Below are 12,290 nucleotides of genomic sequence, written 5' to 3'. Positions count from 1 at the left end.
CTGCACCAGCCTGGGACCTTCACCAGAGCAAACTATCTACAAAGTGTCAGTCACCCCACTCACCAACACCTGTTTCCAAACACATCTATAGACACTTCTTCTGCCAACATCCCTCTGGCCCTCCCATGAGTAGATTCAGCCCTTCCCTACCCTTCTTTAGGGTGATTTGATCCCCAGATGGCCCAGTGCAATGCAATCTATTATTTACTGGGATTTCACACTCGTCTATAGTGTGGACCACTCAATGAAAAGATGGTCTTTTGGATACCTTCTCCCCACCAACATGAACACCTTCACCATTGCAAACATTCCTGTGGCAACTATGCCTAGTGGCCAAATTTTGCACAGTTTCAGGTGTGGCATTTAGTGCAGAAAGGTTAGAACTGGCCAGGAATTTTCCAGCAAAATGACTTTAATGGAAAATGCAGTTTCTGTAAAATCAGAATTTTTTCCATGGGGAAATGTAAGTGTTGTCATAAATATTGATTTTCCATCAGGAAAAAAAAATTCAGTTTCATGCACTTCCCTGAAACATTTTATTTCAAGTCAGTTCAGTATTAAACAGTCTTCTACTGTTTCTCCTCTGCTCAGCTGCTCCTTCACCACTGTGATCCGGCAGTGAGAAGGGCAACAGAGAAGAAACATAACTGCTTAGCTAAGCATAGAGCTGGCTCCACAGAGACCTCTTGCAGTCAGCAGCCCAGCTTGAGTAGGGTTACCATATTTCAGCAAGCAAAAAAGAGGACGGGAGGAGCCCCGCCCCCGTCCTGCCCTAGCCTCGCCCCTGCCCCTCCCACTTCCCGCCCCCCTCAGAACCCCCAACCCTCCCCCGTTCCTTGTCCCCTGACTGCCCCCTCCTGGGACCCCTGCCCCTAACTGCCCCCCAGGACTCCACCCCCTACCTAAGCCTCCCTGCCTCTTGTCCCCTGACTGCCCCCTCCTGAGACCCTCCCCCCATCCTAACTGGTCCCCTAGGAGCCTACCCCTACCTGTACCCTGATTGCCCCAACCCTTATCCACCCCCCCACCCCCAGACAGACCCCTGGGACTCCCACGCCCCATCCAACCACTCCCCACCCCCTGACAGCCCCCCCCAGAACTCCCAACCCTCCCTGCTCCTTGTCCCCTGACAGCCCCCCCCAGAACTACCGACCCATCTAAACCCCTCTGCTCCCTGTCCCCTGACTGCTCCGATCCCTCTCTCCACCCCTGCCCCCTGACAGCCCCCCCAGAACTCCCAAACACCCCCCCCGCTCCGTGTCCCCTGACTGCCCCCTCCTGGGACCCCTGCTCCTAACTGCCCCCCAGAACCCCACCCCCTACCTAAGCCTCCCTGTTCCTTGTCCCCTAACTGCCCCCTCCTAAGACCCCCCCCAAACTGCCCCCCCAGGACCCTACCCCCATCTGTATCCTGACTGCCCAAAACCTTCTCCACCCCTCCCAAAAAGCCCCCCCCGAACTCCCGACCCCCACGTCTCTTGACTGCCCCCTCCAAAATCTTCCTGCCCCTTCTCCTGCCCCCTGGCTCCCTTACCCCACCGCTCAGAACATGGCTGCGCTCCCCAGCGCAACACACAACCCGGTCCCTGCCCCTGCACAGTGCTGCCGGAGCGGGGCGCTGGGCTGCAGGGGAGGAGGAGCTGCCGAGGCCCGATGCAAACGGCCCGGCAGGCCGGCCGGCTCAGAATGCAGGGGGGGGGGTGAGGGAGGAGGAGCTCTACAGCTGCTCCGGAGTCCAGCCCAGCAAGCTGCAGGGGGAAGGGCTCTGGCTGCCAAAGCCCCATGCGAGCGGCTGACTTTCCTGCAGCCCTCCCAGCCACTTGCTCTGCTCTGCACGGGGGGGAAATCCCGGACATTTTTAGTGATTTACAAATTCCCCCCCGGACGCTATTTTTAACACAAAAAGGAGGACATGTCCGGGTAAATCCGGACGAATGGTAACCCTAAGCTTGAGTGCATGAGCGTTGCAAGGCGATGTGAGCAGGTGTGTGCCATTTGGCAGCCCTGAATGCATGAATCCTTGTTCCCAGGGCTGGATTAACTCTTTGTGGGCCTGGCGCCAAACATATTTGTGGGCCCCCCTGGAGAATAATTGTAAAAGGGGCCAGGGATAAAAGCACAGTGGGGCAGGAGCTAGGGTTGGTCTCAGGAGCAAGGGAGGGGTCAGGGGTAAACTGCAAGCGCAGCAGGGCTGGGGAGGGGATAAACAGGATCCCTCCTGCCCCTGCCCACATAGAGCGGGTACCTACCTGGTTCTAGCCCATTCTCTTTGTCTATCTCTGCACTGAGCTGCCCCTCCTCTCACAGCAGCAGGACAGGTTCTCTTCCAGCCCTCTGGGGTGAGTGTTGGGAGGAGGGGAGGCTAATGTGGTTACTCCTATAACCTGACATTTAGTTTCCAGTCAGCACTACTAACCAGACACTCAGGTCCCATTTTCTACTGGAGTTTCCAGTCTAAAATTGGATACCTGGCAACAGGGCTGCCAGAAAAGCCTGAGGGGGGGAGAGGGGCAAGCCATCATTTTTAAAAGTAAGAGGACTAAGTCTTAAGGGTGGGGGCCAAGTGGTGGGTGGGCTAGGGAGAGGAGAGGAGCTAGTGGGCAGGGCCATGTCTGCTGTACTGCCCGGGTAGGTTGGAGACTGTGGGGATCAGCTGACATAGTATCCAGGGCCTGTGCAAGGATATTTTGCACCCTAGGCGAAACTTCCACCTTGCCCCCTCCTCCCTCCCCTCCGGAGCATCGCTTATTTTACATTTTCAAAAATGACTACAGTGGAGTCACATCTTATGTGGGGGTTAGGTTCTAAGGTCAGTGCGTAAGAGGAAAATCGCATATAGTGAAAATAACTATAAACTACAGTACACAGAGTATACATAGTATACACTGTCTACACTAGAACAGGGGTCCTCAACCTACGGCACAAGTGCTAAAGGTGGCACGCGAGCTGGTTTTTTTTTTTTTAATGGCAGGCTGCTGGTCCTGGCCACCACTGAACCTGCTGCCAGCCTGGGGTTCCGTTCACTCAGCTGCCAGCCGGGGTCCCAGACAGTGACTCCGCTCAGCCTCCTGCCATTCCTACCCAGGCCGACAGGAAGCTGAGCAGGGCCGGTGGCTGAGACCCTGGCTGGCAAGAGGCCGGCAGCTGGAACCCCAGATCGTCAGCAGGCTGAGCAGGGCCGGTGGCCGGGACCCCAGACCGGCAGTGGACTGAGCTGCTCAGCCTGCTGCCGGTCTGGGGTTCCGTCTGCTGGCTCCTGGCAGCCGGGGTCCCAGCCGCCGGCCCTGTTCAGCCTGCTCAGCCCGCTGCCAGCCGGGGTCCCAGCCGCCAGATTCACTCAGCCTCCTGGCGGCCTGGGTGAACGGAACCCCAGGCCAGCAGGAGGCTGAGAGGGGCCGGTGGCCGGCACCCCAACTGGCAAGGGGCTGGCAGCCAGAACCCCAGACCGGCAACAGGCTGAGCGGGGCCGGCGGCTGGGACCTCAGCCTGCTGCCAGCTGGGGTCCTAGTCACCGGCCCCACTCAGCCTCCTGCTGGCCTGGGTGAACGGAACCCCAGGCCGGCAGATGGAACCCTGGGTGAACGGAACCCCAGGCCGGCAGATGGAACCCTTGGTGAACGGAACCCCAGGCCGGCGGATGGAACCCTGGGTGAACGGAACCCCAGGCCGGCGGATGGAACCCTGGGTGAACGGAACCCCAGGCCGGCGGATGGAACTCTGGGTGAACGGAACCCCAGGCTGGCGGATGGAACCCTGGGTGAACGGAACCCCAGACTGTTCACCCAGGCTGGCAGGAGGCTGAGCGGAGCTGGCTGGAACCCCAGCAGGCTGAGCGAGCTGTGCGGGGCTGGCGGCTGGGACCCCGGCTGGCAGGAGCTGGCCCACTGCTGGCCCTGCTCAGCCTGCTGCCAGCTGAGTGAACAGAACCCCAGGTTGGCAGCAGGCTCAGCGGCAGCCGGGACCCGCATCCTGCAATTAAAAAAAAAATCGGCTTGCGTGCCACCTTTGGCATGCATGCCATAGGTTGAGGACCCCTGTTCTAGTGTATACTGTACTTTATGGTAATTTTCACTATACACGATTTTCCTCTTACGTGGTGACTTTAGAACCTAACCGCCGTGTAAGATGTGATCCACTGTAGTGTAAAAAAAATATCTGGGGGCACCGCTTTTTGGTACACCCAAATCTTGGTGCCCTAGGCGGCCGCCTAGTTCGCCTAGTGGTTACACCAGCCCTGACAGTATCCCCAGCCCAGGTGAAATGACAGCCAGTGGTGGATTTAGAGTTACTGGGGCCCCCCAGCCCTGTGCTCAGCTTCATTTTTGGGGCTCCTCCTTGGGACCCTGTCAAGAAAAAGAATGTCCTCTCTTATCTCCCCCCGCCCCTGTTTTTCATTCTTTTTTTCTTCATCCTCCTCCCATAAGTAATAGCAAGTAAATGAAAATAAAGTGAGGTACCTTGATTGTTCTTGTAGTCTAACTTATTTTTCCACAGACCACTTGAAAATCACGGAGGGTCTCAACAGACCACTTAATGATCTTTCCAAATATTGTAAAAAAATGTTCGGGTAGGGGGTCTGGCCAGGAGCTAGGGCGAGGGAGGGGTCTCAGGGTTGGGGCAGGAGGTTGGGGTGTGGAGCGCTTACCTGGGGCAGCTCCTGTTTGGTTCTTAGGATGGGGGTGGGGATGTGGGAGGGATGCAGGAGTCAGGGCAGGGGGCTGGATGTGTGTAAGGGGGGTGCCAGTTTCAGGACAGGGGCTGGGTGGTGTGAGGGGGGGATGCAGGAGTCAGGACTGGGGAGGTGTGGGGGTGCAGGGATCAGGGCTGTGTGTGTGTGAGGGGGTGAGAGGGGGTGCAGGGGGCAGAGGAGGTGTGAGGGGGATGCAGGAGTCAGGACAAGGGGCTGGGGAGGTGTGGGGGGTGCAGGGTCAGGGAAGGGGGTTTGGGCTGTGTGAGGGGGTGCTGAGGAGGTATGAGGGGAGTGCAGGGTCAGGGTAGGGGGCTCAGGATGTGTGAGGGGGATTCGGGGGCTGGGGGTGTGTAGGGGGTGCAGGAGTCAGGGCAGGGGCTGTGTGGGGGGTGCAGGGGCTGGGGAGGTTTGAGGGGTGCAGGGGGCTGGGGGTGTGTAGGGGTGCAGGAGTTAGGGCTGGGGATTTGGGAGGGGAGTGCAGGGGTCAGGACAGAGGACTGGATGTGTGTGAGGTAGTGCAGGGGGCTGGGTGTGTGTGGGGGTGCAGGAGTCAGGGCAGAGGGCTCAGGGTATGTGAGGGGGTGCAGGGGTTAGGGTGGGCAGGGGATTGGGGGGTGGGTGGGGTCATGGGGGTGCTCACGCAGGGGGCTGCAGGGGGTATGCCCCAATTCTAGCCCCTTCCCCAAGACCTCACCCCCGCCTCTTCTCCTACTCCTCTCCGGAGAGGCATGCTGCAGCTCTCCCCTCCCCCCTCCTGCTGGCAAGGAGCTGATCCAGCTGATCGGCAGCGGGGGGACGGGACGGAACGTAGCACGCTGGGGAAAGAGGCGGGGCAGGAGCCAGGCTGCCCGCAGAGGCTGCCATGGAGCTGCAGCAACCCACAGCGTCAAGCTTCTCTGACCCCACAGGAGAGAGCGGGGGGCAGAGAAGAGTGCGCTGGGGCCCCTTTTGACCATGGGCCCGGTGCCATGGCGCCATTGTAAATCTGGTATTGCTTGTTCCACAAACCCAACTGTCAGCTTTCTCTGCCCTAGCTCAGAAAACATGCAGTGCTGGAAATCCAGCCCTTCCATGAGGTTCCTGGAGCCTCCCTTCCCTGCTTCCCCACCACCCTGTCTCTTAGGCCTTGTCTACACTACGGGGGTAAGTTGACCTAAGTTACACAACTCCAGATATGTGAATAACGTAACTGGAGTCGACGTAGCTTAGGTTGACTTACTGCGGTGTCTACACCGCGCTGTGTCGAAGGGAGACACTCCCCCATAGACTTACCTTATGCTTCTCGATCCGGTGGAGTACCAGAGTCAATGGGAGAGCAATCTGCGGTCGATTTAGCAAGTCTTCACTAGACCCGCTAAAATCGACCTCCGGTGCATCGATTGCTGTAGCGTTGAGCCCTGGTAAGTGTAGACATGGACTTAGTATGGGCCTTACCTGGTGTTAGCTAACACTTGGTAACTTAGGGCACATCTACACTGGCAGAGTTACAGCACCAGCAGTTATAGTGCCTCTCAGAGAGCGCTGAAGGGGAACCGCTGTTGTGTGTTCACACTGTCAGCTGCCTGTGCAATAGCATGTTCATACTTGTGGCACTTGCAGCTGTATTCGGAGCGGTGCATTCTGGGCAGTTGTCCCACAGAGCTCCTCTTTCTCTTCTGCTGCTAAGATTTGTGGGAAGGCGGAGTGGGTGGAGGGGCATCCTGGGTCCTGTCCCAATGACCCACAATGCATTGCTTTGCACCCCAGCAATCCCTGTGCTTCTGTTCGCATTTGGCGCCATCTTTCAATGGTTTGTGTACTGAGCGCCTTACGTCTTCGGGCTGCAGGAATGGATCCCGAACTGTAGACCAGTATGCTGCTCGTTCTGACCAACACATCATGAGTGGCAGCTGAGTTATTCCTTAAACTCCAAAGGCAAGAGGACTGTGATATTGATCTTGCCACATGTAGTAGCTACGACACTAGATTGCTTGTGGCATTCACGGCGGTGCTGACCACAGTGGAACACCACTTTTGGGCTCAGGAAACAAGCACTGAGTGGTGGGATCACATTGTCATGCCTGTCTGAGATGACAAGCTGCGGCTGCAGAACTTTTGGATGAGGAAAGCCACATTCATGGGGCTGTGTGATGAGCTCGCTTCAGCCCTGCATCGCCAGGACACGAGAATGTGAGCTGCCCTTTCATTGGAGAAGCGCATGGTGATTGCACTGTGGAAGCTGACTACTCCAGACTGCTATCGATTGGTCGCAAACCAGTTCGGAGTGGGAAAGTTGACCGTTGGACTCATGTTGATGGAAGTGTGCAGGGCTATTAACTGCATCCTGCTCCAAAAGTCCATGACTGGGCAACGTGCGTGACATTGTGGATGGCTTTGCACAAATGGGCTTCTCTAACTGTGGAGGGGCAATAGATGGCATGCACATTCCAATTCTGGCACCAGACCACCTAGCCACTGAGTACATTAATCGCAAGGGGTATTTCTCAATGGATCACCATGGACGTTTCACAGACATTAACGCAGGCTGGTTCAGAAAGGTGCATAACACACGCATCTTTCAGAACACTGGCCTGTTCAAGAAGCTGCAAGCAGGGACTTTCTTCCTGGACCAGAAGATCACCGTAGGGGAAGTCGAAATGCCCATTGTGATCCTGGGAGACCCCGCTTATCCCTTAATACTCTGGCTTATGAAGCCATACATGGGGCAACTTGACAGCAGCAAGGAGTGGTTCAACAACAGGCTGAGCAAGTGGAGAATGACTGTTGAGTGTGCTTTTGGCCCTTTAAAAATCCGCAAGTGATGCCTCTATGGGAAGCTGGACCTGGCTGATGACAATATTCCTATGCTTATAGCCGTGTGCTGTATGCTCCATAAAATTTGTGAAGGGAAGGGTGAAAGCTTCACTCAGGGCTGGACGGCAGAGGTTCAGTGCCTGGAGGCTGAGTTTGAACAGCCAGAGACCAGGGCTATTAGAGGGGCACAGCGTGGGACCATAAGGGTCAGGGATGCCTTAAGGCAGCAATGTGAAGCTGAAAGCCACTATTATTTGTTGCTATGCTTGGGAGTGCAGTGCTTGTAATGCTAGGAGGTGATTGGTGCACATAATGTATTAAGGGGATTTAATATAATTGTACGTTGCTTTGCAGTGCTCTTTTTGCTTTCAATTAATAGAATAAAGATTGCTTTCAAACCAATACAATTCTCTTATTAAAAGACAACAACTGGAGGAGAGAGTCAAATGAAAAAATACATCAGGAGGGAGGGGGCTGGGGGAAGAAACGAAGCAGCTCTGCTGAAGAACCTGTGGCAGCGGATTACCCAGTATCTCCACGAGAGTTTCCTGGAGATCTCGGAGGGAGATTCCCTTGAAGTGAGGGAGTCAATTAGGGTGACCAGACAGCAAGTGTGAAAAATCGGGACGGGGGTGGGGGGTAATAGGAGCCTATATAAGAAAAAGACCCAAACAATCAGGACTGTCCCTATAAAATAGGGACATCTGGTCATCCTAGAGTCAATGAACAGCCTGTTCCACCACTCAGACTAGGAATGCGGTGGGAGACAAGCCTGCTTTCTGCAACCCTCCTATCCCCAACAACTCGCTTCAGCGATTCCAAAAATCAGATCCACTCACCAGGGGTCACCTCTCCTGTTTGCGTTTCGCCAATTTCCAACAGCTGTGACTGGCTAGACTTCTCCGGGAAGAGCAGCTGGCTGCATGCATCTCTGGCCTCCCAGTCATCCTCTGCCTTTGGGTCCCCCTCCCCCTCCACATCCTCGTCCAAGATTTCCTCCTTCTGGCTCGCTCCACTCTTGACTGGCTCATGAGCCAACAAAGTAGCCACAGGTGCCTTCGCAGTGGAGGTGGGTAGCCGCCAAGTATTGCGTCCAGCTCTTTGTAGAACCGGCAGCTCATGGACACAGACTGGAGCAGCAGTTTGCCTCCCGCGCCTTGTGGTAGGTGTTCCGCAGCTCCTTCACTTTGATCCTGCACTGCAGTGTGTCCCAGTCATGGCCCCTTTCTGTCATGCATCGTGAAATCTGTTCGTAAGTCTCATAATTCCTACGCTAGAGCGCAGCTAGGACTGGACAGCCTCCTCTCCCCAAATGCTGATGAGATCCAGCAGCTTGGCATTGCTCCAAGTGGGGGATCACCTTGTGGAACAGGCATGGCCACCTGGAAAGATGTGCTGAGACCACTGCACGCATCACCGAGCAAACAGGAAGGGGACTTTCAAATTTCAAAAGGGATTTATGGGGTGGGGATGACGGTTGGTCACTTGAGGGCAGGGGGCAGTAGAGTTCAAACCGATGACCAGAGAGGCAAGAACAGGCATTGTGGGACACCTCACGGAGGCCAATCACAGCGCTGTAATCGCCATGCTGTCTATGTTGGCACCGCAGCGCTGTAGCCCCGGCGCAGAAAACTCTAAGCCTCTCGTCGGGGTGGTTTTTTTAAAGCGCAACTACTGTGCAGTTTCTATGCACTAAGTGGCTTGGCAGTGTGTACACCTCAGGAGTACACTGTGGAAAGCTGCTTTACTGCACAGAAACTTGCCAGTGTAGACAGGGCCTAACATGAGGTAAAATTCTAGCGAAGACAAGGCAGTGTGTAGTTTTCACATGCATTAGCAAGTTGCAGGTGGGAGCTTAGTGTTTATGTTGATCTGTCGATATGCAAAAACTACAAACTGCCTTGTCCTTGCTAACATGTGTTAGCTCACACTAGGTAAGAACTGGGCCGGCTTTAGGAAGTGCGGGGACCAATTCGAATACCCGGCGGCGCTCCGGGTCTTCAGCAGTACGTCGGCAATGGGTCCTTCACTTGCTCCGGGTCTTCCGCGGCACTGAAGGACCCGCCGCCAAAATGCTGCTGAAGACCCGGAGCGAGTGACGGACCCGCCGCTGCTGTGCTGAGAGATCACTTGATCACTACCTGTTAGGTTCACTTCCTCTGGGGCACCTGGCATTGGCCACAGTTGGCAGACAGGATACTGGGCTGGATGGACCTTTGGTCTGACCCAATATGGTCATTCTTATGTTCTTATGATGTTATCAAGGACCTGGTCCTGAGTTGTCCCAGTCATGCTGTGTGTACACTGTTCTCTTGGGCACAGCAAACCTGGTGCTTTCTGTGAGTGTCCAGTGACGGGCTGGATACCACACAGGGATGATTTCAGAGGGGCTGGGATGGGCCATAGGCACCAACTGTGGGTGTTCCTGGACTGGAGCATCCAAGGAGGAAAAAATGGTGGGTGCTGAGAACCCATCAGCAGCCCCCCACATCAGCCCCTGCTCCCCCCAGCACCTCCCGCCTGATGTGATCAGCTGTTCTCTGGCATGCAGGAGGCGCTGGGGGGAGAGGAGGAAGGAGGGAGGGTGTGGTGCTTTGGGGAGGGGGCAGAATGGGGCGGGAAGAGGTGGGGCAGGGGCAGGGCCTTGATGGAACAGGTGGAGTGGGGGCAGGGATGGGATACAGCCAGGGGTCAAGCATCCCCCAGTGCATTAGCAAGTTGGCACCTATGGGCTGGGGTATACCTAGCGTTACCTGTAAGGCAAATGTGTAGGCTGGCAAAGCACTGAGGAGATTGTTTGAGTGGCTAACAAACTGGTGGTGTCAGGGAGCTGACATCCCATTAAGCACAAACAAGTCTCTCTTGTTAAGGCGAAGGGTTAACAACCTGACTCTCAGTCCTGGACACCCCAAGAAACAAGACAGAATTCCTACCCTATGGCTCAGAATCAGCCAGCATGCCTCAGCCCTAGGGACAGGACTTTCTTTCTTCCTTACACCCTAGTCATTTATAAATATTTTAAACAGAAACCAAAAGGGGGTCACAGACCCAAAACAGCAACTCATGTGAACTTAGTTTCCCAAACGAGAAGCTGAATGTGGCCATTACCTGCTAGGCCTCAGTTACCCATGAAACCGATACTTCACCTGAGCCAAATATGGGACGAAAGGAAACTTTCTTTGACTATTAGCAGTAAATATGCCCAATGGCCTGTGATGTGACACTACATAGGGTGGGATCTGAGTTACTACAGAGAATTCTTTCCTGGGTGTCTGGCTGGTGAGTCTTGCCCACATGCTCAGGGTTTAGCTGATCTCCATATTTGGGATCGGGAAGGAATTTCCCTCAAGGGCAGATTGGCAGTGGCCCTGGCAGTTTTTCACCTCCCTCTGCAGCGTGGGGCACGGGTCACTTGCTGGAGGATTCTCTGCACCTTGAAGTCTTTAAACCACAAGCTGAGGCCTTCAATAGCTCAGACATAGGTCAGGGGTTTGTTATAGGAGAGGGTGGGTGAGATTCCGTGGCCTGCGTTGTGCAGGAGGTCAGACTAGAAGATCATAAAGTCTATGAATCTATGAAACGCCAGTCACTTCTCACTGGAGCCTGGAAGAGAGAGTAGCTGGGGAGAACAGCACACAGCAGAGTCTCCTCAGCCTCCAGTATCATTTTACAGACAGCTTGGAAGAGGTTTGTTTTTGCCTCTCACTGCAAATAGTTCCAGCTAGACCTTTTCTGCTGGTTGGTGGGGAGAATGTCTGGGTCTCCTCAGGTGCCTGCGAAAGCCACCCCCATTCCTTTCAAGATTCTTTACCCTTTTACCTTGTACCATGGGACACCATGCCCCTGCTCTCACTCATTTCCCAGATCTCTCTGAGCAGGGGAGATCTGCTGGGCCCACTCCAAACTGTAGGCTTCTTTGGAGAACTTTCTCAAAGATTTTCATAGCCTCTAGTTTTCCCCTTTAATGGTGCAGAGTCCCTCTTAGAGGAAGTTCCACCCAATGCTACTATCAGATGCCTGCTCACTAGCCCAAACCAATAAGCTGGGAGGCAGATAACTAGTCACAGCATAGGCAGGTTGAACCAACTCCTTTGCTGGGTGCTGCATTTCCCTGTCAGCAGTTCACACCTGTTCTTGTTAGGATGTTTTTCCTTCAGCTAGTAAGTGCTTTGCATGTTTGCTTTTTAAGACGGACATTACCATACCTTTCTTACATTATCCCTGCCTTCCTGATGAGTGATTTGGAATGTCTTCTTACTGGGTGTGGAGGATGTTAAGCAACAGAGTTCTCTCAGCCTCTAAGGAAATTTGATTTTGATTTTTAACTACAAATAGTTCATCTTCAGTTTATTTTTATACTGATTATATTCAGTTTCTGGTTAAATATTATATTGGTGGCATTTGTGAGATTGTCCTTGTTTTTTCTATATAAACTTGACTTTGTTCCAAATAAGACCTATCTAGATAGTGAAATATATAATCGTACTGTTCCATACTTAACACGGAAGCAGATTTTTCTCTTCTCTTTTTCAATTTTTCCTGTTTTCCTATTTTTTCCCCATATAGCACCTTGAATCTGTTACTTTTAAATGATGAATGAATGAATATTTTTACATGGATACATTGAGTGAATACTTTTACATGATGTCTTTGCTCAAAATGGCAGAATGTAAGTGGTGTTAACAATCATATGAACAGACAAAATAATTTATTTGCCAAGCAAGAGTGTTGCTCCGACATGGTTACAAGAGACATCTCTCTGATCAAAGGCACAGGGAACTGAAACACAATTGGCTCAGAGAAGTCA

General features: G+C 53.9%; 1 protein-coding gene across 1 annotated transcript in view; it reads left to right on the top strand.

Annotated features, from left to right (window-relative positions):
* The window catches only part of BTLA (B and T lymphocyte associated), a 177,276-nt gene extending 165,343 nt beyond the window's left edge, over positions 1 to 11,933 (top strand). Inside the window, exon 6 of the mRNA XM_065588860.1 lies at positions 11,497 to 11,933. Within this exon, the coding sequence (XP_065444932.1) occupies positions 11,497 to 11,540 (44 nt within the window). The 3' untranslated portion in view covers positions 11,541 to 11,933. The remainder of the gene's footprint in view (positions 1 to 11,496) is intronic.
* Positions 11,934 to 12,290: the final 357 nt, after the last annotated feature.

Source organism: Chrysemys picta, chromosome 1 (genome assembly GCF_011386835.1).
Source record: "Chrysemys picta bellii isolate R12L10 chromosome 1, ASM1138683v2, whole genome shotgun sequence".
NCBI classification, from domain to species: Eukaryota; Metazoa; Chordata; order Testudines; family Emydidae; genus Chrysemys; species Chrysemys picta.
The sequence above is the reverse complement of the archived record's forward strand: the minus strand, read 5'-3'. Positions and strand labels throughout refer to the sequence as shown.